Source organism: Canis aureus, chromosome 5, assembly GCF_053574225.1.
Source record: "Canis aureus isolate CA01 chromosome 5, VMU_Caureus_v.1.0, whole genome shotgun sequence".
NCBI lineage: Eukaryota > Metazoa > Chordata > Mammalia > Carnivora > Canidae > Canis > Canis aureus.
The window spans coordinates 84,567,529-84,594,068 of record NC_135615.1 but is presented as its reverse complement, the minus strand read 5'-3'; the positions used below and the strand labels follow the sequence as shown (position 1 = coordinate 84,594,068).

At 53.4% G+C, this 26,540-nt stretch overlaps 1 protein-coding gene across 1 annotated transcript; it reads left to right on the top strand.

Moving 5' to 3' along the window:
- Positions 1 to 12,847: 12,847 nt before the first annotated feature.
- On the top strand, positions 12,848 to 25,065 carry AADACL3 (arylacetamide deacetylase like 3). Its single transcript, XM_077896514.1, has 7 exons — positions 12,848 to 12,895; positions 13,359 to 13,742; positions 16,191 to 16,328; positions 18,850 to 19,066; positions 20,597 to 20,660; positions 22,077 to 23,169; positions 24,575 to 25,065. The coding sequence occupies exons 1-6, from the start codon at positions 12,848 to 12,850 to the stop codon at positions 22,849 to 22,851; spliced, it is 1,626 nt and encodes a 541-aa protein (XP_077752640.1). The 3' UTR covers positions 22,852 to 23,169; positions 24,575 to 25,065.
- Positions 25,066 to 26,540: the final 1,475 nt, after the last annotated feature.

Here is a 26,540-nt window from a genome sequence, read left to right as displayed (position 1 = left end):
AACATCCTACAGGGCGCAGGATGGCCCCCACTAAGAGTTATCCGGTCCCAAATGTCAAAAGCACCGAGGCTGAGAAGCTCTTCAGTAGTAGAAGAGGGTCGTATGGATTTTGTTCTGAGGTCAAGCAGACTGGGGTTCACGTCCCCTTTCTTCCGGATGCCCTGGAGCTCTACTGAGTCCCAACTTCCTCAGCAGGAAATGCCCACCTGGAAAGTTTATTACAGAAAGGAAAAGACATGATGTGAGCTGTAGGCGGGTGACACACCCTTACGTCCTGGCCTGGACAGGAGGTAGTGGCTCGCGGAGCTTGTGAGGGGCAAAGGAGCAGAGACGATCCATCTAAGACAGAAGGAAGGACGCCAAGCCAGCTACAAAAAGTGAAGGCGCATTTCAGTATTTGTTAGTTCCCTTGTTCAAAACCTGACTTAGAGGTGGAGGCATCTGGGGAGCAGTGGAGGGATGGCCGAACCCTAATCTGCCAGCAGCCAGCTCAGCGACTCAGAACAAGTTTCTTTCTTTCTTTTTTTTTTTTTTTTAAGATTTTATTTATTTATTCATGAGAGACACAGAGAGAGAGGCAGAGACACAGGCAGAGGGAGAAGCAGGTTCTCTGCGGGTGGCCCAACGCGGGACTTGATCCCAGGATCCCGGGGTCACGCTCTGAGCCCAAGGCAGACGCTCAACCTCTGAGCCCCCCAGGCATCCCTCAGAACAAATTTCTTAACCACGCTGGATCTAGGTGTTCTCACCTTTTTGTCTTTCAACTTTCTGCCTTGGATAGAACCGAAGCTGGAGCTCATGTCGTTTTGCTGCTCACTCTTCGGCTGTGTGAAGTGGCCTGCGTTGGGGTCCGTTGCATGTCCATGTTTACCACCTCATTTGTTTAGCTTCACCTCATCAGTCCTTTATTCAGTGAACGCTGACTGGGCCCCTGTCCGACGCAGGGCACTCTGTCGAAGGCCGGGCCTGGGGACGGTCTTCTGGAAACGAGTGCCGGAGGGCTGAGGCCCTGCTGGCCCGATCCCGGGACAAGGCCCAGGAAACCCTCTGTTCTCAGGACAACCTGAGAAAGGAAACCAAAAGATGAGCCACCTGTCAGCATTCTCAAATAAGTGTAAAGATGTGCATGCCCTGAGTCGAGGACGGCGCGGTACACGGGTTTGCAAGGTTTCCACGGTAAGAACGCAGATCGGTAGAGCAGGCAACCAGCAGGCAACCAGCATGGCCCTGCCGGAGGTTCTGGGGACACGGTGCTGAATGAAAAGGACAAGTCTCCCAGGGAGCTTACTTGCTAGTGGGTCGGTGGGTAACCAGTGAAAGCGCTCAGCTGCCCACTGAACCACACAGTGCTGGGAGAGGCTGGGTACGATGGAGAAGAAAAGGCGGGTGGGCGGATGGAAATACCTGGCCCGGGAGGCCCTTGGTGAGCCTTGACACTCGGAGCAATTGCCCCAGGAGGTGAAGGAGTGACACGCAGGAGCCTCTTGGGGGAAGGGTGGTCCAGGGGCCTGTGTGTCTGGGAGACAGCAAGGAGGCCAGCGTGAGCAGGGGACACAGAGGGCTGGGGTGGGGAGGCGGGGCGGGGGGGGGCTCCGAGGATGCTCAAAGGTCCTCGAGTGAGCTGCGAGGCCACGTGGAGGGTCCCCAGGTAGTTATATACCAACTGCAGTCAGCTTCCTATGTGTCCAGTCACCTTTGAGCAATGACCCTGTTTGCAGAATAACGAATAAAGCTCCTGTAAGTCAATCCCAGCCACGGCTGGTGTAGAGCGAATTGGCTCATTTCTTTTTTTTTTTTTTTTTTAAAGATTTTATTTATTTATTCATAGAGACAGAGAGACAGAGAGAGGCAGAGACACAGGCAGAGGGAGCAGCAGGCACCATACAGAGAGCCCGATGTGGGACTCGATCCAGGGTCTCCAGGATCACGTCCTGGGCTACAGGCGGTGCTAAACAGGCTGCGCCACCGGGGCTGCAAATCGGCTCATTTCTGTGGGACGTTAGTGGCCAGCAGGACCCAGGGACACCTTTTCCACCTTCAAAAATCAGAAGTTACTATGGGCTTAGCTGTGGCCCTGTGCCCTTGAGCCTTACCTCTCTCACACTTAGGAGTGTCCTGCTGAGTTCCCACCAGCCACAAGCAGACGCTCACGACATCATAGGAAAGGTAACTAGTCTTCGCAGAGTGGATTCTATGGCCATTTCCACAAATAAATCTATTTAATTCACCTAGAAACTCTTTGAGGCACATTTCATTGCTTCCTTTGTTGAGGGAGTGGCTGAGATGAAGGTGCAGTCGGTTTAGGTAAAAGCATGCGGCGTCAGGGACAAGTGGGAGTTGAGGTCTCAGCTTGCAAGGTCTGTGCTCAAGGGGCCTAAGTCAAGGGCAAATCCTGGGTCAGCCATTTGGCTTTGCCATAGAGTAGAAATGAAGGAACGGGGGCCTGGGGGGGTTTGTGAAAGTCATCATGTGTCCCCCCCTGGCCTCGAGAAGAGTGGCTTCCACCAATATTTGTTGAGTGAACGGAGAAAGAAAAAGTGAAGACGCCCAAGTGCTTTGCAAGTGAGGCGCTGGGGGGTCAGAAGTGAGTCAAGAGCCCACGCAGATGAAGACTAACTGGGCCGAGGGTGTTGTGCACGGAGGACAGGCTGGCGAGGGGTGGGGCTCTGTCCAGTGAGAGGGAATCGCTCCCTCTTCCTTCTCGTTCACACCCACCCTACCTTCCAGAGCTTTATGAGCGGCTTTCGTCCATCCGTCCTCCAGGGGGGGAACGACTCAGAGGACATCCAAAGGGCAGTTTCGTCTGAGAAAGAACCTCACTGAAAAGAGGCAGCAAGTCGGGGGGGCAGTACCAGCTGGGTGAAGCGAATTGGTTCATCCCGAAACCGGGCAAGTGGCCTCTCCTTCGCCCTCTCACACGGGGGCGTGTTTTTGCGGGGTTGGGAATGTGCTCAGTGCCCAGAATCGTCCATTTTGTACATGGCAGCATGGAAACAAAAAAAGAGTAGACTCTCAAACCGCACCCTTGAGGCTGTTGCAGCCCCAAGGGGGGTCCCCCAGCCCCACCAAGGCATCATCTTCCAGTCCGGACGCAGCAGGGTACTTGGAAGCCTGGATAAGGGGCTTCCTCACCCAGCTTCATAGAGTAAGTGAAGAACGACAGCCTCGCCTGTTACCATCCACTGAGTCAATCCCCCTAGTGCCTTACTGGAATTAGGCCATTCGGAATTATTTATCAACAGGCCCCAAGTTCTTTATCTGGAATTCCAAAATCCAGACAGCTAGGAAATTTGAGAATTTTTTTCATGACTTGTTTGGTGGCCCCATCTGACTTGAACTCCTTGGTTGGCACATTTGGATTTAAATTGGGATGAGGATACATACTGCCCTTGCTTATTGCACGTACGTGAGTGTTCACAGGTTTACCGCAGAAATACTGACCTATGTAAGATGGAATTATTTTCCCGTGTCCTGCCAGGATGATATATACTATCCAGTGGATGCGCCTTTTATGCCATCTTGTTCTCATGATCGGACACAGACAGAAAATCACAAGATATCACTGTACTCCCAGCAGATTGGCTAAAATATAAAATAGCGGTAGTCTTAAATGTTGGCAAGGACGCTCCCTCATCCATTGTTCGCAGAGATGTAACGTGGCACAGCCTCTCTGGAAAATCCGGCAATAGAGGTCATTTGTGGACGGCCGTAAAAACCTGCACTCGCTCAACAGAATCCGCATTCGTGATCTTGGCTTTTGGATCTTTCCTCGTCTCCACCAGCAATTAGCATTGTTTCTTTTAAGTTCTCATGAGCTTAGGGGCACCTGGGTGGCTTAGATGGTTGAGCGTCCGGCTCCTGATTTCAGCTCAGGTCATGATCTCAGGGTTGTGAGGTCAAGCCCTGTGCAAGGCTCCATGCTGGGCGTGAAGCCTTCCTAAGGTTCTCTCTCCCTCTGCCCCTCCCCCCGTGCTTGCACACGCACTCTCTCTCTCAAATAAACAGATCTGAAAAAAAAATTCTCATGAGCTTATTAACCTTGAGGCTCTGTACTTCTGTCCATTGGGTAAGTAAGGAAGAGCGTGCCCTGGGTAAAGTGCTGGTGGGCAATGGGGTTGGGGAGGGAGGAAGGAGCTCAGGTCTCCTCGAGTTGAACTGACCTCCTATATACCCTGGAGTAGCAGGGGAGAGGCAGCTGGCCAAATCCTCAGGAAAAGGAAAAGGAAGAGTAAGGAGGTGGGATCTCCCCTCCAGGAGGCTGAAGGAAGGCGATGTCAGCCAGCAGCACAGGACTCCGACAGGACAGCCAGACTGGGGCAGGAGCCCGGGCCCTGTGAACCGGATTGTGTCAGGAGGAGGAGGAGGGATTAATCAGGGGCCCTCATTTTCCAACAAGGCCTCTGGGATGGGATGAGTGAAGGGTCTTGTCCTCAGAGCCATTGGTGGCAAAGACAAGACTAGAAGCCATGTCTCCTGACACCCACTCAGAGGGATTTTCCTTCTGTGCTTTGTCTCTTCTCCATGGGAGGCGCTTTCACAGGCTGGAGGCAGTTCCCTGGGTCCATGTTTTTCAGGAAGATGGATGATAAGCCAGATAGAGAGGCATATGGATAACCCTGTGTCTCTGCTGAAAGGGGTGGCTGGCAATGGTGTGGACAGGCTAATTCTCCAAGGATTATAAGAAAAGGAACCAATAATGTCCACTAAAATACCCTGCACACATGTTTGAGGACTAATCCTTGATGAGACATGACGCCGTGGAAAACACATGACCGCACTCTCCATGCGAGGCAGACTGAAGTCCTGGTTCTGCTCTAAAGCGCAGGTGGCCCTGGGCAATGACCTTGGTTCGACAATGTATACTGAACACCTGGCATGTGCCAGGTGGTGTCCTATGATGAGGAATGAAGCAGACAGAGCTCCCTGCTAGCAGGTCCTGGACAGTGGTTGCGAGTGAAGCCATCACAAGTCAGGGGTAATTTCTCCAGTTTCGGGATTGGACATCCGAGTATCTGGAGGTGTCCCCTTGACTAGAGACTCTTGTGTGCCATGGAATATGTGGTGTTGGTTTCAGTTTGCAATTGGTGGCTGCATTGGGCCCTGACTACAAATCCTTTTTCTTTTTTGAAAGATATTTATTTATTTATTTGAGAAAGAGTGAGCAAGTGAGAGCAGAGAGAGAGAGAGAGAGAAGCAGACTCCCCCAATGAGCAGGGAGCCCGATGTGGGGCTCGCTCCCAGGACCCCGAGATCATGACCTGAGCCGAAGGGAGATGCTTAACTGACTGAGCCACCCAGGCGCCCCCTAACTACCAATCTTTTATAAATTTTGTCGCAGGAGTGGACTTTTCTTCCTTGACAACACGTAGTCTAGCACTTTCCTGTTGTTGGCGAGGGCCGTCCATGTCCTCTCCCTCACCGAGAAGGGCCCCCCCATCTCCAAACGCTGTCCTCCCCTCCTCCCTGCCCAGCACACCACCCACCATAGAGCTGGGTCTGTAGGATAAGCTAGTATTTATAGCTTAAAAATGATAATAATAGGGCAGCCCGGGTGGCTTGGTGGCTTGGCGCTCCCTTCAGCCCAGGGCCTGATCCTGGGGACTCGAGTCCCACGTCGGGCTCCCTGCATGGAGCCTGCTTCTCCCTCTGCCTGTGTCTCTGTCGCTCTCTCTCTCTCTGTGTCTCTCATGAATAAATAAAATAAAATCTTTAAAAGAATGATAATAATGTCATATATGGAATGACAACTTTTGAGGGGAGTTTGAAACATAGGACAGTCCCTTTGTTTAAATTATAGAAACTTTTTATCAGATGAAAATGATTAAGGCACCCGGATGTATAACACAGAAAGGCAGAGCTGTCTGGTTAAGTCTAGACAGAAGGTCTATCTACCCAGCCTCTCCCTTGAACCCACATGAGCTCCAGAGCCCCCCGAAGTATGGTTTATAGTCACCAAGAATGTAACCAAGACAAGGCACAGTCAGCAGAGCTCATCTCCATTTCTGTCTATGGAGGATCAAATTTCTTTTCCGTTTAAGCCTTAGATTTTTGCTTTTGGCTTTTCATTAACTGCTTTCTCCATAACCACCCTAATTCCTAAGGGCCTCTGCGCTCCACCCTTAGGAGCCCTCTCATCTCCCTCTTCTCACTCCTTCACGAATGGAGAGGTGTAGCTGTGCCACTTGGTGGCAGCGTACTCCAAACTAAGTTTGTGGGTTTATTTAATTTGTAACCTAAACCCAATTCCAGGTTTAAATTTCTAAGGAGGGCATGTTTTGAAGGTGGATTCTGCAAACTCAGATTGGAAATAACAGCAGTAAGATGACAGAGTGATACACAAGACAGAAAAGTTTTGGTTAATAAGACAGTGTGTAGAGGGAAAAAATCTTTGTCACCAGAGTAAGGAGCAGATCTTACTGGAGAGAACCCAGGTGGCTGTGGGGCAGGGTGTAGGCATAACAGGGAAAGAAAAGGTCATAGGCAAGTTCCTAACCCACAGTTTTGTTCAATGTAAGCCACGTGTTCTATGGGAAATTAGCTTGGCACAGTGTAGCCCCCAATACCACCAAGCCAGGAATTCTAAAGGTCACTGAACAGAAAGGCTCACAGACCGAATGAAGTTGGTCGAGTCACAAGGTTTAAATCCACACGGCAAGAAGCAAGGGGCAAGTTAGCGCACAGAGAAGGTGCCAGAAGGTAGAAACTCTACCCTGGGTTGTGCAATATTCCTACGTCCTCTCTCTGTGTCACATCTGCCTTTCCCTCTGGTGTGGTTACAAAGAGCAGAGGGGCTCCAACGGCTGCAGGGGACTGGGAACAACATATATCGTTCATGGGAGAGACACAGGAGCCCCTAAACCTGGCCGCAGCAGTAGCTCCCCCCTTAGCGTGCTGGCTGGCTGTGAGTTTCATCTGCATTCGCTGGAGGGGACATGTAGAGCCAGCGTGGGGTCATATTGGGTCTACCAGTGGGTGACCGATTTGGTTGACTTGGCTTGTCAGTGCAGACACGGCGTGCTCATGACCTTTAGGGAGGAAGCCCATCCGGTGAGCAGAGAAATCCTTAACCTAAAACATTTGCCTCTTGTTGCTGAGGGTGACATCATCCACCGCTCCCCAAGAGCTTGTCTTGTGAGCCCTGAGTGTGACGTCCTCCGAGGTGACACCCCGAACGTTCAAGAAGAGGCTGGAGGACCAAGGGGGTACCAGTGACCTGGTGCCACATTGAAGGTGGCTTTCCCGGAGCCGCCGACACTGCGGCATTAGTGGGCGTCCTTCTGGAGCTGAGAAGATTAGGAATGTTGCTGCTGGTTTCCTAACGAATCTGTGCATGGGCTCACCCTCACCGAACCCAGAATGGAAGCTCTCCGACTGTGATGGCGACGCTTTCCTCCTGCTCCGGTTGGGAGGGGCACAGACAGGCAGTTGCCTGTGATGGAAGGTGAAACCCGTCCTTGAAGCCTCTGTGAAGAACCATCCAGAAGATAAAGGAGAAGCTGTTACTGTTAACGGCTGGTTGGAGCCCTGCTTCTCGAACAGCGGTCCCTGGGCCAGCAGCACCACCATCGCCCAGGACCTTGCTGGGATTGCACAACCTGGGGCCCCTCTGCAGACCTACTGAATCAGAATCTGCATTTTTAACCAGATTCCCAGGTGATTCATGTGCTCACGACAGTTTGAGTCACATCACCCTAGGAGCACAAGAAAGGCAATGAAGTCAGACGGGCCTGGATGAATTCCGACCCTGACGGCGCACTGGCCAACTTTGAGCAAGTGATTTATCTGCTGCTGGCTTCGGCTTTCTTATCTCTAAAAGGGGGAAATAAGGGTTTTCTCAGATGAGTCTTTTTTATCGTGGTAAAACACACATAAAAGTCACCGTTTCAAATCGTGCAATTCAGTGGCATTCAGGGCATCGCAACACTGGGTAACAATCCCTACTGTTTAGTTCCAGAGCATTCTCATCACCTCCAAAGGAGACCCTGTCCATTAAGCCATCATTTCCGTCCTGGGCCCCACCCAGAGCCTGGCAACTGCTAATTTTCTTTCTGTCCCTGTGAACTTGCTCGTTGTGGTTATTTCATGGGAATGGAAGCATACAGTATATGGCCTCGTTTGCCTGGCTTTTTTCAACTTGGTCTTTTTTAAAATTGTTCTCAGAGGAGGATAAATCTAGAGAAAAGTGCATGAATCAGAAGTGTACAGCTTGATGCATTTTCACACCAACTACCATTACCCAGACCAAAAAGCAGCATTTCGGTGTCCCAGAAGCCTCTCCCCTGCCCTCTTTCTGTCACCATGTCATAGACCGGATTCATTTAGCCCGCCTTCGAACTCTATAAAATGGAATCATGACCGTACTCGTTCATGTCTGGCCCCTGTTGCTCAACATTGGTGAGAGTCATCCGCGTCGTCGTACGTCCTTGTAGCTTGTTCACCCTTTTTGCGCTTCAGTTTCCCATTGTGGGAACAAATGATCATGTCTTCATCCCTTCCACTCTTGATGGGCGTCTGGATTGTTTCCAGTTTTAGCTATCACGAATAATGCCGCCATCAACATTTCTGTCCATGTCTCTTAGCACACACGCTCGACTTCTTTTTGGCTCCATCCCTTGGAGTAGAAGTGCTGGATCAGAGAGCACGCGTGTGTTCAGAATTAGTGGACGCTTCCCAACAGTCTTCCAGAGCAGTTGTGCCAAGTTACCAGTGGTGCATGAGAGCTTGGGATGCTCCCTACTGCTTCCCATACTAATTCTCCTTCTTTTTTTAAGGACTTTATTTATGTATTTGAGAGACATGAAAGAGAAAGATCACAAGCAGGAGGGAGGGGGAGACGGAGAAGCAGACTCCCCACTAAGGAGGGATCCCGATGTGGGGCTTGATCCCAGGACCCTGGGATCATGACCTGAGTCGAAGGCAGATACCGAACCCACTGAGCCACCCAGGGGCCCCACTTCCCACATTTCTTGATCTTCGGGTGTACTTGAGAATATTAGAAGTGGTCCACTGAAGAGCTCCGGCTTTATGCAGCTGCTCTAGGGTGTGAAACAGTGCAGACACCCCAGTAATTGTGTTTCCCAGTATGGCTTTGCTTTATTGCCTTTCAAATCCAGGATCAATTATTAGGATCCAAACCTGTCAAGCCACTAAGCAGCTTGTGGCTACAGAAGGGAGGGGATTGTATCTGCCTCGTACCTCGTGGGAAGACTTCTTTCCTCTGAGTACATGAAACCAACATGGTCTCTCATCTTTGGGAAACGCCAAGTCTATTTTGCAGTTCAAGTTTTTTCAACGGAATCATCGTAACTTCAAACAGGGACTCAGTGGCCGGCAGTCAAGGTGTCAAGAGCTTGACGGGGGAGAGAAATCATACTGTTATTTTCATGAAACTCTCACTGAAATTTAGAATTTTTCTTTTTTCCTGGAAGAGATGAGGGAGGGCCACAGGCCGCAGTAACAGTGCTTGACCAGATTTTATCACCGATAGAAATCACAAATATCTTCATGTATTTCAGCTGTGGCAAATATTACAAAACATCTTTTATGTTCGTCGTTCTTTCGAAATGCGGCATTACTAGATCTGCCACTAGATCGTGCTGTTTAATGGTTTTTTAAAAAGGCACTTCTATTTCTATATCAGAAATTGAAAATCATCTTAATGTAATTAATTTTCCTTGAAAATCTGTGTCTGTTTGAGAGTTATTTAGAAACACTGTTTTTACCAAAGTACTAACACTATTCTGAGAAGGGGTGTGCGGCGTGAAAAAGATGAAGAATCCTTGTTTTACTGACAATCAGCCCCCAGCAGTGAGTGATCCGGACGGAGTGGGATATCCCGAAGGGTTCCTGCGGGTCTGCAGGTGCTCCACCTGTCGGCCACCACGTCTAGCCTTAAAGCCACCGTGACCTTGATATGGATTATTGACAAAGCCGCTGTGAAGAGGCTGCCAGGGTTCCTTCCTTCAGATTTTGGAAAGTTGACTCAGCCTTTAGCAACTCAAAGCTGGCTTACCTGTCCTTGAGGTAGGAGGAGCTCCTGAAACCCAAGCGGGTCCCTTCCTTTCCCAGGGGCTTCCTCAGGAAGGCTCTCCCCAGACAGCTGCCAGGAGACTACGCACTCCCAAACACTTATGAATGAATGAATGAATGAATGAATGCGCTGTCCCATGCTGCCAACAAGGAGAGTTACACATAGAGACATGTTTTTCCAAATCTGGTGCCATATTGGTGCCACGTGGAGGATGAGCCGGCACCGCTGGAGTCTGGTCCAAGTTTAAAGATTTTCCTTATTTATTCATTAGAGATACAGAGAGAGAGAGAGAGAGAGAGAGAGAGAGAGGCAGAGACACAGGCAGAGGGAGAAGCAGGCTCCATGTAGGGAACCTGATGTGGGACTCGATCCCGGGACTCCAGGATCACGCCCTGAGCTGAAGGCGGCTCTAAACCGCTGAGCCACCCGGGCTGCCCCCAAGTTTAAATTCATGTGCCATCTGCTTCCTGGGGCGGGGCCCTTCCTCGTGGCTCCCTGAACCATCACGCCCGAGTGTCGCCCCTTAGATGTGCCTGCATCCGAGGAAGCGACCCGAAGGGTCAGGTGGCCTGATACAGCTTTTGCGGCCTCCGTGTGCAGACAGCCCGCCCGCCCCTGCAGACCCCCGGTCGGCCTCCTCCCCAAGCAGCGTCCTTCAAAACCCCGTGCCAGGGACTCAGTCTGGCTCCAGGGAGTTTCTGCCTTTATTTCTTCAAGCCCGGGAATGTGTTTGCAGGAAACCACTTCCAGCTCATTTTTCCCTTAGAACGTGCACACCTGCCCCGCCGCTCCCCCGCCCCTTCGCCCTCACTTCCTTCCCCAGCGCGGCTGGATTTTCCTAGGGGACTAAGAGCCCTTCGCAGCGGGCGTGAAGGTGGGGAAGGAGACAGACGTGCTCGGTATCCATTTATGGAGCAAGTTCTGAAGGCAGAAACTCTACTAAGGAGGATTATTCTAGTCATTTTTTCCATACCTTCCCCCTTTATTCACTTGGAAGCTGGGGAAAAAAAGTTAAAGATTCCCAATGGTTTTTTTTTTTAATTTTACATTTTTAAAAATTTAATTCAATTTCCCAACCTGTAGTATCACACCCAGTGCTCATCCTAGCACGTGGCCTCCTCAGTGCCTGTCACCCGGTCACCCCATCTCCTTACCCACCTCCCCTTCCACTACCCTTTGTTTGTTCTCCGGAGTTAGGGGTCTCTCGTGGTTTGTCACTGATGGTTCTTTTCACAGAGGATTTTCACGTGCAAAGAAGTCAAAGTGAAACATGCACAGAGGTGCACACGGTCGGAAGACGGAAGGAAGGAAGCAAAGGAGACAAGCATGCCCCCGACAAGGGCCACCAATAGGCCACACTCGAGGCAGGTAATTATTCGTTTTTTTATTGAGATGCAATGGACGGACGGACAGCAGTGCATTCGTTTTGGGTGTAGACGTAGTGATTCCAAATGTGTATGCAGACACGTTGCAAAATGATCACCAGAAAGAATTTAGTTAATCTCTGTCGCTGCCCGTAGTTCGGTTTCTCTGTCCTGTGATGAGGGTCCGGAGGGTCCTCCCTCGGCGGCCGGCCTGCAGCCCGCAGCGCTGCTCACGGGGTCCTCACGGCCCTCAGGCTTATGTCTCTTATAACTGGAAGTTTGGGGGGGCGCCCGGGTGGCTCAGCGGTTTAGCGCTGCCTTCAGCCCAGGGCCTGGTCCTGGGGTCCCGGGATCGAGTCCCGAGTCGGGCTCCCTGCGTGGAGTCTGCTTCTCCCTCTGCCTGTGTCTCTGCCTCTCTCTCTCTCTCTCTCTCATGAATGAATAAATAAAATCTTTAAAAACAAATAACTGGAAGTCTGTGACTTTTGACCCCCTTCACCCATTTTCGCTGCCCGCACTCCCCGCTCCTGGCAAGCATCAGACAAGTCATTCTCAGAGAACTTCCTGAGGAAGGAGCGGAGTCTCCGACGTCCTTGGAAGGTGCGGGGAGTTCGGTGGGGCTCGCTGGCGACCCTAATCGGAAGAGCAAGAGCTCCTGGAGTGGGCGGAGGCGTCTGGAAGGCAAACCTCCCGCGCTGACCTCTCAAAGCCAAAGGCCTCGTGGCTGAAGCAGCCCCCCCAGAGCCTTTCACGTCCTGATCCCCGGAACCCGCAATTACGTTACCTTATGCGGCGAAAGGGACTTTGCGCACGTGGTGACGTTAAGGATTTTGAGGTGGGGAGATTCCCCTGGACCATGCAAGTGGGTGCGAGGTAGTCACGGGCACCCTAAGAGGGAGACGGGAGAGGTGGGCATCGGGGGGCAGGTGGGCCAACAGCAGGGGTGCGGGGAGCGCCCGAGCCCAGGAACACGGGCGCCTCCAGAAGCCGGGAAAGGACAGGGAGCAGGTGTGGGTCTCTAACAGGAACCCAGCCTTGCCGACACCTTGATTTACGGCTCCTGCCTCCAGAGCTCTGCGAGGACGGACTGGTGTCATTTTAAAGCCCGACATTTGTGACGGCAGCCGTGGGAAAGGAGAACGTGGTCCCCCTGCCTCTGCGAGCTCAGCACCAACTGACTAGGAGCCAAGGGGCTGGAGGGGCAAATACCCCTGTGCTGGGCATCCACCTCGGCCCTGCCGGTGGCCCCTCACTTCCTCCTGGGAAGCTGACCCGCGGGGACCCCGCCGGCAGGATCCTGTGCCATCCACTTTCCTGCAGGGCCTGCACGGGGGAGCACAGCAGCGTGGGGGCCTAGGGAGGAGGACGAGTCGGCCCTGCCCCCGTGGGGTGGCTTAGCAGACAGGGAGCCCGCCACGCAGCCCCGATCCGAGGGGAGGAGGACAGAGCCCCGATGTCACCAGCTGTGCTCGCCTGTGCGGGCTTTGCGCGTTGTCCTGACGTGAGTCGGTGCAGGCAGCTGTAGCAGAATTACCGCGGCCGGGAGGGGGGCGCGGTAGATGGAACAGCCCCCGGAACAGCTCTTTCTTGCAGAGCCCACTAAGCCAGCTCTGCAGATGCCTTAGACTCCAGCCTCCAGAAGCGGGGGGCCCTAAACCTCGGTGGCTAAGCCCCCGCCCCCCGGCCTGGGGTCCTTTGTTAGAGCAGCCCCTGCAGTCGGGGACAGGTGGCTTCCACAGCAGGTGTACCATCTGTGCCGAACAACATTGCGGCAAAACACGCAGAGGAAAAGACTGCTAGCAGTTCTGTGACTAGCACTCGGGAGCGTGGGCAGGGCAAGGATGCGTCACAGGGTCACCTGACCTTGGCCCAGGGAGCCCTCGGCCCCATGGTTGGGCTTCGAGGCTCTGGGTCACGATCACCCTGGCATTCACTTCACGTGCACCCTCCTCCCTGTTCTGCAGTGTGTCCTGGGTCGGGGGCCAGGTGCCCCGGCGGCCCGGAGAGGGGGTCCCGTGAGCCGGGAGGCAGCAGAGCAGATGCGGCGGGCGGGGGAGCACCGGCCACCCGAGGCCTCTACGTCTGACCTCGCCTCCGGGGCTTCCGAGCTCCCCGGCGCCCAGACGGCAGGGGTTTCCTGGGACGCCGGCAGGTTCTGGGTTCCTGACAGCCCGCCCGCCCTCGGCGCCTGCTCCTGCCACGCGGCTGGGGGTTTCAAGGCGCCGCGTTGGGCCTCCTCCCGCCTGGGGGGCCACAGGCTGCCGCCGGGAAGAGCCTGTGAATTCAGCAGCTTCATTTTCATCCTCCGCAGGCGAAGCCTGGCCTTCCCCGGGATCCCACGGGTCCAGGTGAGGCCACGTCAGGCCATCTGGCCAAGGGGATGCATTTCCAGGCCTGGCCCTCGAGTTCTCCTGCCCGGGTTCCTCCACGAGCGGACTGCTCCTCGGGCTCCCGGCAAGGTTTGGGGTGTCAGGGCAGGTGCTAGGGCCGTGAGCCTCAGGTGGAAAGAAGCCGGGTGCCGTAATCACCCAGCGGCTTGGTTGCCCACCAGACCCGCAGACGTCTCTGTTGGGAGGGGGAGAAAGGTCTTTAATCCCCTGAAAATCTGACTTACGGGGGCCATTTGTTAGAGCAGCCGCCTTACTTATCCTAACATGTGCCCGAGATACAAAAGGTTCAGGGTTGACAGGTCGGTAGCCTCTCATTCGGCCCCGGCTTTTGCACGGTTTCCAGGTTGTGTTCCTCGATCTCCAGTCCCTCTCGTCGGAATCAGGCCACCTGGGTTTTCCATTTCTGGGGTGAAGTTCAGATACTTATGTTTTGTTTGTTCTATTTTTAAGATTGTATTTATTTATTTGACAGAGAATGGGGGGAGGGGAGAGAGGGAGAGATCGCGCACAAGTGGGAGGAGCGGCAGGCAGAGGCAGAGGGACAAGCAGAGACAGAGGGACAAGCAGGCTCTCACCAAGCCTGGAACCGATGCGGGACTCGATCCCAAGACCCTGGGGTCATGACCTGAGCCCAAGGCAGACGCTCAACCGACGGAGCCACCCAGGCGCCTCAGATATTTATGTTTTGACAAAGAAATTCTTCCTTTTTAAAATCAGTGTCATATGGTTTCACAAACCGTAAGATTCTTCTAAGCATAATGTGAGAACGGATGAGGGATTTCACGGCATAACAGTGATAAACATCTACCCAGAAAAACAGCATTCACAGAGTTGAAAGGCAAATAGAAAAAAATATCCTTAAAAATATTAATTAATTTTTTTTTTTTTTACTGAACTCTAACTGCCATATGGTGTTCTACGGGTTCCAGGTGTACGATATGGAGACTCAGCAATCGCACACGTTACTCCGTGCTCGCCACATACGTGTAGTCCCCATCTGCCACCACGCAAGTATTGTGATCGCAAATATCTTTGAAATCAGCGCAAGAGGATAAACAAAAATAGCAAAATAGGTAGAGGGTACAAGCGCACAAAATAAATTCGCATGAGTCCATAAAGGAAAAAAAAAACCCAAATAACCGAAACGACATGCAACAATGTTCTATTTCACTGGGTTCACAGAGACGCGCACTGAACTACGGGGAGGGACGGTTATTGTCCCAACCTTAGAGTCTTGGGAGCCGAGGCTCAGGGAGGGTAAGGAACTTGTTCACGGCGAAACTGCGGGCTTGAGCAGAGCTGAGATTCTAATCCAAGTCTCACGAACGCAGGCCTTTCCTCCTGGGGCCTCCCCACCTGCCGGGCCAGGTGAGTCCTCATTGTGGGGTCATGTGCACGTTGCAGGATGTTGAGCAACATCCCCGGCGGCGTCTACCCATGAGGTGCCGCGGGGAGGCGCACGGGGGGCAGGCACCTAGGACCGTGCACCTGAGGTGGGGCCATCAGGGAAGCGCTGGACGCTGACATCAATCTCCGACCCAACCTGGGAAGGCAGGTGAGCTCAGTGTTTCCTGCTTTACAACGAAAAGGACAAAGCTCGTCTATTGGTTCCTTCATTCAATAGACATTTACTGAGCACCCAGCAAGTAGCTGACCCTGACCCAGCCTCTGAGGAAGGGGCGGCACCACAACTCCCGTCCTCACAGAGGCGACGTGCCACGGGCAATAAAGGAATGAGTGAAGCGTGTGGTATTTGGGGTGATAATAAAGGCCTGGAAGACAAAGTGAGGATGTGTGTGTGTGTGTGTGGATCAGGCAGAGGGATGCTGGAGGGGAGTTAGACCTTTAAATAAGGTGGCCAGGCCCAGCCTCCCTCAGAAGGTGGCATTTGAGCAGAGACCTGTAGGCGAGGGGTTTTGCTCGGCTGTCCGGGGAACGATGTTGCACAGAGAATAGCAGGTGCAAATGCCCTGGGGCCTCCTTGGCAGACTAAGGAATAGCAAGTGTGGCCAGAGCAGAATGAGGGGGGTGGTGGGTGCCCACAGAGCGCAGTGGGAGGGAATGGTATTTGTGATGTGCAGGGTGACCTCCCCAGGGCCATTTCCGGGAAGGGCGCTCCAGGATGCACGCTGGAACTCCGGAGCTCTCCTTTCTAGCTGAGTCAGGCTGCATGAGCTTCTGTGTCCTCCGCATGGGCCCTGTCCTAGAACTACGTCCTCACCTGAGTCTGTGACTCACCTGGCCTGGCCAATGCTGTGGGGATGGGCAGGTGTGGAGGGCAGGGTGTGGTGTATAAGTGCGGGAGCATCGCCGGCTCCAGCACTGGCCCGTGGCCGCTCTCGCACGGCCTCCCGTCGGGCCGCAGGCGCTGGCGCAGCGATGGCCCTGCTCCTGCTTGTCCTGCAGGCGGCCTGCGCCTTCTCCCTGGGGGTGGGGCTCTGGGTAGTCTGCAGCCACCTCCTCCGCGCCGACGTCCCCGCGGCTGTCGGCCACCCCGTGAGGCTGCGGGTCCTCCATTGCCTCCTGGAGCTGTTGATGACGTGGGTGAGTCGTGGCTTCTGTCCTCCTCCTCCCGAGGGCTGAGGGCCTGGTGGGAACGCGCGAACCGGGAGGGTCCAATGTGCTCGCGGCTGCGCATTGCCCGTGTTGTCCGCGGGTCTGCACGGCCTGTGTTGGGTAACGCATTAGCCAACAGGTTCCCGAGCCCTCGGGGGTGTTGCTCAAGCTGCGCCGGGCTCGCAGCCACCAAAGGAAAAGATGATTTACTTCCTCAGTTAAGAGGGAAAAAAAAAAACCCACCCTTGCTCTGCTCGCCCTGCTTCCTGTCCGCACAGCGCGCACCGACGTGCTGTCGAGTTAGGAGCGAGTTATTCTGAAGTTCGAGCTCCATCACCTCCTACCTGCTGGAACCAGCGACAGCAAAGAGACACGCGGCCAATTCGCAAATTAGTACAAATGAGCAAAACTGCAGAATGTGACCTTAGATGACCTGTCTCTATACGTCTTGTTACCTTGGAGAGACGGGCAACTATTCATATGACATGGTCGGGTTCTGCGCGTGGTTCCTGGGGTGTGCATTTATTTATTTATTTATTTTTTTTTTTTCTGGGGTGTGCATTTAATAAAACAGATACAAACGGATCCTGGGGGATCCGCATCAATGTTGCCCACGGGGACCGGTGGTGACGCTGGGACTCCAGAAGGTTAGGTCTCTCACATGAGGAAGAGCGATTGCCAGCCTCCGTGCAGGAGGAGAGGGACCCGCAGGTGGATGATTCCTACCCGCGGGGTCGGCGTCTAGAAAAGCGGGAGACTCGATCTGTCGTGGTTTTCCTGGCCTTGGCCCTCATAGTCCGTAGTCTGGGTTCCCAAACGTGACTCGGTTTCCCCATCTGCAGAAAAGGGGAAAATAACAGAAGAGGGGGAAATAACCGGCAGCGTGGCTCTGGGGAGGGAAGCCATCCCACGTGCGGGTTAGGATACCTGGCGCAGAGCAAGCCCTCAATTAGTATCAGCCTTCCTGCTATTTATTTGTTGATTTTTAAAAATTTAAATATTTTATTTATTTATTCATGAGAAACACAGAGAGAGGGGCAGAGACGCAGGCAGAGGGAGAAGCAGGCTCCGTACAGGAGCCTGATGTGGGACTCGATCCCGGGACTCCGGGGTTACGCTCTGGGCCGAAGGCAGAGGCCCATCGCGGACCCCCCCGCTACCCCCGGCGCCCCTGGTTTGGTTCTTTTCTACAAAGATGTGTTGCGTGACTGCTATGTGTCGCCTGCCGGTCCTCGCTGTGGGGTCAAGGATGGACAAGAGAAAGGAAGTCCCAGACAGAGCCTGCCTAAGTCAGGGCAGGGTCGGTGGGGGGACAGTGAGAAGCAGCAAATCCGCTCCGAACACGCTGATTTGCGGGGCGGCAGGTGCGAGGAGGCGCGGGGCACTGGCAGGGGGTGCGACAGGGCTCCTGAGGCCAAGGTTCCCCGAATCCCCAAGGGCGCCCGAAGGCGAGGGGTCTCTCAGTTTGGAGGGAGGTAAAAGTCTCTCCACGTGCACCGGCCTCTGCAGGAAGCGTGGAGTCCCCTTCCGTGAGGAGGGAGGGTCACCGGCCGCGTGGCGACCGCAGCGGCCGAGGCTCTGTTAAGCGAGGGGAAGCACAGACACCTTCAGAGCGTGCGGCGTCTGCTGCAGATACTGCGAGCAGCTGTGTGCGCGCCTCGTTTCTCCGAGCTTGTAATCGTGCTGACGGGCCGCCAGCTCTTGCTACTTGGTGTCCTAACCAGGAGGCGCGGGCTCCATCCCCCCGCACGCCTACCTACCTGTTCCGATGACTACGATTGAAGAACCATCACCTTCCTCTGTAATCCCACATGTTCTACGTGTCGAAAACATTGTGTGTGAGGTTCACGGGCATCACCGAAAGCCCAAGTGGCCTTGGCGCAGAGCGAGGGTGCCCGGGGCGGAACACTTTGTCTATTTTTACTTTTTATGATGTGGACTTCCAGACCTCCCGCAAAGAAGATAAGACTACTCTAGAGACGCTCTGTGCTCCCACCCCCGGCGCTGGCTGCCGACTCCTGGCCAATCTTGTTTCACCTGTGACCCCCCCCCCCACTCCCTCCTTCCCATTTCTTAGGAAGCAGATCTTGGGTCTCATATTTTATCCAAAAGGTTTCAGTAGGTATCTCTTAAAGACAAGAACCCCTCCCCTTTTAAAAAACAACCACAATGCAGTTATCAGGCCCTTGGAATGGCCATGTTGGCCAGGCTAGTCTGGGAGGGTGTCCCTGGAAAAGCGAGGTCATGTCCAGGCCACGGTGGGGGGCGTTCTGGGTTAGAGGGACCCCGGTGGGGTGGCCAGAAGCCTGGTTGGAGAGGCTGGCTGTCAGGTGTCCGGGGGAGAGAGGATGAGGAGCAATGTAGGCCGAGGTGGGGTGGGGCTACTGCAGGTGCCTTCGGGCCCAGGGGGCGGAGCAGGGCTGTGGTCCCGTCTGCCCTCCAGCCACCCCCCCTGCTGTGTCACACCTTGAGACCCTTCCTGCCTCATTCCCTCTTCTCTCACCAACAGGGAATGATTCTCGAGAAGCTGAGAATCTGTTCCATGCCCCAATTTGTCCGTTTCGTGCATGATCTGGTGCCACTCAAGGAGGATCCAGATGTCGTGGTCACCGACCTCCTCTTCGGGACAGTCCCCGTGAAGCTGTACCAGCCCAAGGGGTTGTCCTGCACCCCCAGGCCTGGCATCGTCTTCTACCACGGAGGCGGGGCAGTCATGGGGAGCCTGAGTAAGAATCCTTCCCTTAGACGCCCACCTGTCGTGGGGCAGCCTCGGAATCAGGGCTGGGGGGCGCCCACCTTCCATCAGGAGGCCACACTCCCGTCACCCTCCTGGCGGCGATGAGCCAGGCTAGGACAGGGCACATCCAGAGGGTTAGTGGGTCCTGGATCATTCCAGTGGCAAAGATACGGAATGTCTTGCTCCCTTTCTGGAAGTAAGGAGGCCTGTGTATGGAATATTATATATATACGCACATAATCCATGTCTGTGTATCTGTGTATATACATGAAGTTCACACAACATAAAATTGACCACTTTATTTTTTAAAGATTTTATTTATTTATTCATGAGAGACAGAGAGAGAGAGAGAGAGAGAGAGAGAGGCAGAGACACAGGCAGAGGGAGAAGCAGGCTCCATGCAGGGAGCCCGACGTGGGACTCGATCCCGGGACCCCGGGGTCACACCCTGGGCCGAGGGCAGGTGCTCAACCACTGAGCCACCCGGGCTGCCCCTAAAATTGACCACTTTAAATGGTACAATTCCGTGGCATTTAGTACATGTACAGTGGTCTACAACCACCACCTCTATTTAGTTGGAAATAATGATTTTTTAAAATTTTTTTTTAAATTTAATTTTATTTATTTATGATAGTCACAGAGAGAGAGAGAGAGAGAGAGAGGCAGAGACACAGACAGAGGGAGGAGCAGGCTCCATGCACCGGGAGCCCAATGTGGGATTCGATCCCGGGTCTCCAGGATCACACCCTGGGCCAAAGGCAGGCGCCAAACCGCTGCGCCACCCAGGGATCCCGATTTTTTTTTTTTTTTTTTTAAGTAAAAAACAAACAAACAAAAAAGCACATGCTTTTGTTTCATGCCTGGTATTGCCCGGGACGTATTCTGGTCCAGACAGGAGAACCAGAAATGTGAGCAAAGCTAATGAGAGGAAAAACTCACAACTGAGACCACTTTATAGTCTTCACCTCCCCTACACGGGTGCCCCATGGATTCGGGGTGGGGACACCTTCATTTGGTTCCAGCCCTGCCTTCTAAACGAATGCCAGCAGCCACTGCAGGAGCCTTGGAAAAATAAAGGACTGAACGCAGCCGCGGGTTCGGTTTGGCCTGCGTGTCGATCGGCCTTACGTGATCTTGCTAACAGTCGCTGATCCCCCGGCAGGCAGCGCGGCAGCGCCTTCCACGCGTTGTCCAGCCCCGCACGGCCCTGCTCTTACCGTTGTGTCCCCTCCAGGGAGGCCTCGGGCCGGGGGACGCGCCGCATGCGACGCTGGCCCAACAGCTCGCGGATCTTCCGAAGGAACTGCAGTCGCTGGGGGGCGAGCGACGCGAAGGGGCAGTTGTGGGGACAGGAGGGCCGAGGAGAAAGCCTAGGAAGCGGGGAGGTGGTCTGCGAAGCTCATTAGGATGAGCCCGGGTCCCCCGCAGGCGGGCGGCGGGGAGAAGGGGCAGCCTGAGGTGGCGGCCGGGCGGGAAGCCACTGCCTCCGGGTGGACGCCAGAACCCTTCTATCTTCTAGAAACCCACTATGCCATCTGCTGTCATCTGTGCAAGAAGAGTGGCTCCGTGGTTCTGGCGGTGGGGTGAGTACAGGGAAGGGCTGGAGCTGGGTGCTGGGTGGGAGGCGGGACCGGGGCAGGTGGGGACCCGGAGGGACACGGGGACTCCAGGGCAGGGGAGGGGCCGTGAGCAGCCTCGAGGAGAAGTCTGGAGCCTCCAAGAGGCCTTGGTGGACACGGCGCAGGGGACACCGGGATGGCCCTTCCCTGAGCCTCCACATCAGGCACACTGAATACGCGTGCCCGGCTGTCCCTGGGGTGCTGTGGCTCATTCCCCACCCCCAGCCCCGGGCACGCGGTCCCACGGGCGCAGGTGGTCCCTCCTCGTTAATCTTCCCTGCGGTTGCCTTTAACCGCACAGGCCATAGAGAAGTACCATTGTCTTGGCAGGAATACATTGCCCTTGTGGCACAGCTGGCTGAATAAGAGTGAAAAAGTACAGGAATCGGTCCTGGATGAGGGAGCGGGACCCGGGGACACCACTCACGTTATAGTTCTCTGCTGCAGGGGGGAGGACGTCTTGATCCAGGTGGTGGCCACGACACTCCTTACAGCTCTGGTGGGGCTGAACCGCGACATCGTGGGCCAGCAAATTTCTGCAAGAAAATTATTTTATGAATCCGAGGTAGACAAGGTCTTGGGGTTGAAACCTTGCTGTCCCAGCATGAACTCAGGGTAGCTTAAAACAGGAGGCATCATAATGGAAAAAGTTCGTTGAGCCCATAGAATATATATATATATATATATATTTTTTTTTTTTTTTTTTTTTTTTTGAGATGGTAGCATTTCTCACGACAGATTTCTGGAATCTCTTGAAAAGTAGGGAGGGCCTAGCGTGCCAGGTGGTGAGCCTGCTTGGCAGCAACCTGAGCATGGAGCTCCGGCACTCGCCTGGCACACCTGCCGGGCAGCAATGGTCCGGAGGGGACTCGCCGGCCTGGGGGAGACCCACGCGCCAACTGCTGCACCCGGTGGTGCTTAGACCTTACAAGCTCCTCCCATAAAACCCGCGAGCAGGGCAGGGCTACTGAGAGTAGAAACCCAGGCAGACCTGGAATTGCTCATAAAAGAACCATAAGAGGTGACGAGTGTGAGCCAAGGACGCACCAACAGGTACGTTCAGAAAGATGGGTTCGTGCTTGATGATTGGTAAGTTGTTGGCCAATAGGTGAACGACAGGGCTCTTGTGGTCACCGTCTGCGCCCCAAAGGGGCATCGAGGCAGATGGAGCAGCAGCCACCACTCCCCGAGCCTAGGTGCCAGGCACTGTGGTCCTCAGGTCTATCACTTCACTTGAACCTCATACCTTAACTTCACCTGCTCGGGCTTCCGCAGGAGAAGTTAATGGAAGAAATTTGGCCTACGGGACGCTAGCCACGGGTATTTTTGGCTCTGCTAGGGTGCTGGGTGTAAACTGTTGTTTCTTGATTCCTCTTCTAGATACCGCAAGTTGCCCCAGCATAAGTTCCCGGCGGCGCTAACAGACTGCTTCGCGGCCACCACCCACTTCCTGAAGTCCCTGAACGTGTACGGGGTGGACCCAGATCGGGTCGTGGTCTGCGGTGACAGCGTGGGAGGGGCAGTGGCAACGGTAGTCTGTCAAAAATTTTTGGGCTGCCCGGATCTCCCCAAGATCCGTGCTCAGATCCTGATCTATGCCCAACTCCAGGCTGTGCATTTCCAGCTCCCCTCCTATCAGCAGAACAAGAACGTCCCGCTGGCCAGTCGAGACTTTGCCTTCTACTGCTGGCACCGTTACCTGGATATCAAGCCCTCCTGGAAAAGCACCGTCCTGAAAGGCGCCCACTTGCCTGCTGAAGTCTGGGAAAAGTATAGAAAATGGTTGGGCACTGAAAATATCCCAGAGAGGTTTAAGAAGAGACCCTACCGGCCAGTGCTCCCAGAGCCCCTCAATGAGGCGGCCTATCTGGAGACAAGCCTCGCTCTGGATTTATTGAACTCACCCCTGATTGCGGAAGATGAGGTCATATCTCAGCTCCCCGAGGCTTGCATTGTGAGCTGTGAGTACGACCTTCTCCGGGACGATTCGCTGTTGTACAAGAAGCGGTTGGAGGACCTGGGGGTCCCGGTGACTTGGTACCACATGGAGGATGGTTTCCATGGGGTGCTTAGCACCTTAGACATGGGGTGTTTGCAATTCCCCTGCTCCATGAGGATTCTGGATTCCCTAGTCCATTTTCTAAAGAGGTTGTGATCATCTTTCCTTCCTGCTAGAGCTACGAGAGTACACATTCCACCAGCTTCTAGTTCCCCGGCAGGGCTCTCTCTTGTGACGTAGGTGATGCTGAGCGGGGCTAGGGAGGGGGTCGAGGTTGCCATGGCCTTCTTGCTTCAGGTTCTGGAACTGTGGAATGCAGCTTTCTGATGTCTGAAGGGAGAGCAGTAGGAGAGACAGGTTTGGGGGGAGGGTGGCGCTCTGTTCACGATCACCATTGGGAAAATTTGGGCTGACGGTCTGCAGCGGTCACCTGAGAGTGAACCATCAAGTAGGGCTTCCCCGAGGAGCGTTCAGGTTGGTCTGGGCTGCGAGGAGCAGGAGCGTCACACGTCACAGCTGGCTTTGGAATGAAGCAGGGACGTCATGTGCAGTCCCAAGGGTTTTCTTCAGTCCAGCTCAGAGGATGGGGCTCTGGTGTTCTCGATGGCTGGTGGACGTGGAGAAACAGGTGTCCCTCTCCTCCCCTGGGTACACAGTGACATTTCCCCTGCTATTCCTCTACCTCTGAGCTCGGAATCTTAACTGTCTGGGCAGGAAGAGTCAGGAGAGAAAGGATAGGTTTCCCATAATGGTTGGCACCTAGGGGCAGATGAAGACAGCCCAGAGCCACCTGACGGGGGTGCCCTGGAGCTCTCGGAGTCCAAGGAGCCAGAGGGATGGAAGATGTGTCAGCAAAAACGATTTCTGTTTTAAGACATGGAACCAACTCAAACTGGCCTAAATCAGAGAAAGAACCTATTGGTAGCTGTGAGTTCCAGGGATAAATCAGGTATGGTTTGATCCAGACACTCAAACAGTGCCACCAGCTGCCTTTTCCTCTTTCCTCCGTCCTGCGCTCCTTTGCATTTACTTCCCCGTCACTTCTGCCTATGATGGCCCTGAGCACACTTACATTCTCCAGAGTCAAGTCTGTTATTATAGACTTGCCTCATTCCCAGTCATCCCAGCAGAAACCACATTGTAACTCGATGGCTCTGTGGGCTCTCTGAGGGGTGTGTCCAGTTGCCACAACCGAGGGAATGGAATGGTTTGACCCGGGCTAAGCCCCGAGTTGGAGTGGAGGGTGGGGTCAATTCCACCCATGCTTGGGCAGAACAGGAGGGAGGGAGGGAGGAGTTTCCTCACATCAACACTTAACTCTTCTACGGTAGACATCAATGCTTACTCCGCTGGGTGGTTATCAATGCTTCCTCTGCTGCAGAAGCTAAGTGAACCCGGAGTCAGAGTACTTGGAAATGGCAGGAGATGTCAAGGAGTACTAGGCAAGGTGACCACTTGTCCCTGAGGAATAAATATTCCCGGGAAAGAGCTGGTGCAAGTTCCCAGGCTGGTCCTACCTGGTCTTCTGGAGGCCCTGTTCCTAGTTGGCTAACGGTTTTCATAGGCCGAGGCCCAGGTTTACTGCACAGAGGCCCCTATGCATGCCCTTAACTTGCTTTCAGTTGAATGTTTGTGCTAAAACGTGGGGCAAAGAGGAATCCCATTTGGTGGCTTCTGGATTCATTCATGGCAGGACAGTAGGTGTCTTTGTTGGAGAAATAGGAACCACTCGCTGAAGGCGCTTCATCTGGTGGCCACTCAGCTGTTGAGCAGCACTGAGATCTAAGGAGCATGGTCCCTTCTAGAAGAGGTCTGTGGGTTGAGTCCACTCCTCTCCTGGAGTGTGGTCTTCATTGCTTCATTCCATCTCTGGACACAGGCGGAGGGACCGGGCTGACCTTCTGGGAAGTTGGGTGGCTAGCTCTTCTACTGCGGGGTGCTGCGGAGCGTGTGAGCAACTCGAAGAGCGTTCCTAGAGGCTACATTTTCAGGACTGGAAGTATCTCTGGATTTAAATTTCTACTTCACTGTGATGAGAAAACAGCTATTTCGAGTTGCTGCCCAGGCATTCTACAGCATGACAACCCTGCTCCACAGTCTGGACATGTAGATAAAAACCTCAAGCTTAGAATTCCTGCCATAAGTTCCCACTTTACTTTTCCCAGGGCACCTTTTAAAATAGCCACTTAGGGCCACACCCTCAAGAAGTGAGTGATCTCTGCCCCAGCCACGTAATCAGTAGCAGGTGCTTTCTATCCTGCTCTCTCTCCTGCTCGCTTGAGACCTGAGATAGAGGACTGGCCTTCCCTTGGCTCATCGCACCCCCAACTCTGTTTCTGGGATCTGTAAGCAATAAAACTCATGAGTCTATTACGTTCGTGTGAGTGTATTGAAACTGCACCTTCCATCAAAACGACCCTGGGTTTCCACTTCCCCAAGGTGGGAGCTCGGATGCTGAGGGAGCTACGTGCCAACCCCACATGGGTAGCTTATTTCTCCTCATTCAGCAGGTCATGATCTGCATATTTTAATTTAATATATCAACTATTAAATTTAATTATTAAATTTAATTTAATATGCCCCCACAACACACTTGTTTGTTATTTACATGAATTGTACAAAGTAGGTATTCTTAGACCCATTTAATAGATGAGGAAATGGAGGCCCAGAGCCATTAATAATACTGCTTATTTCCTGTTAGGTTCAAGGATGCGTCGTTGGCCGGGTACTGTGCATTGCAACCCTGATCCACCTGACAACACCTCCTTTCTGTTGTGCCCCGTGGCCCATTAGCTCTTTCCTTTTCCATCATTCAGAATTAAAATAAAAGACTCAACTGAGCCATATGAGCTTATTTGAGTCCTTTGCCATCCACTTAGATGTCTGCTATTGTTCGATCTGAGTCATGTTGATGCAGCCAGGTATTTTTTTGCCACCTGGTTTCCTTTACCATTTTGACTGTAGCTTTGTCAAAGTCTGAATGACTTTAGAACTGGTCACTGTAGCTGCGGTGCCCAGCTAATACCAGCTCAGGGCGATCGGACAACTACATACTATTAAGCCCTGACATTGTCCAAGTGTTTTCTCAGTAAATTCCCAGGACTTCCCTGAAAAGATCTACCAGTTAGGCCAGGGCAAACGTCGTCTGATAAAGGACAATGTGTTGCATCCCAAATTGCTCTCATTCATCAGTAGGCAACTGAGGACAAAGTTCTAAAGCAAAGTTGGAAAATTGGCAAAATTCATCTCTCCTGCTCTTCTCCCCACTTCCCTTTTGGTGTCTCCCTCAGGGTTCTCCACACCCCCACTCAGGACCTCCCTGCCTTTCTGGCCCCAAGCCTTGTCTCCTTCTCTGCCTGCACTCCCTGCTCCAGAGTGACTGCTGGCTCTCTGTTATCCCTGGTCAGTCAGGCTAGGTTAGGTTTTGCCACAATGACAAGTGGCCCCATGGTCTCAGTGGCTTATGACAGTAAAGGTCTAATTCCTGCTCACATTACACATCACACGGCCTTCACGGGTCAACTGGAGCTCTGCTCCACAATTGTCTTCTCCAGCTTCCAGGCTGATGGAGCAGCCTCTCTGTAAATGTCTCCAGTCTCACGGCAGAAGAGACAAGAATATGGCAAATCACATGCTGGCTCCGCAAGCTTCTGGTCATCTTCCTTTGGCCAAGTCATGCAGCCATGCCTGACCTTGTTGAGACGGAGAAGCATCATTCTCCCCAGAGAGGGGCATCAGATATTGTTTGGACAATATTACAGCTTACCATGCTCTCAATCATAAGATTTCCATTCTACCTTAAAAAAATTAATTTTAAATTATATAAGTGATACACAAAGATATTC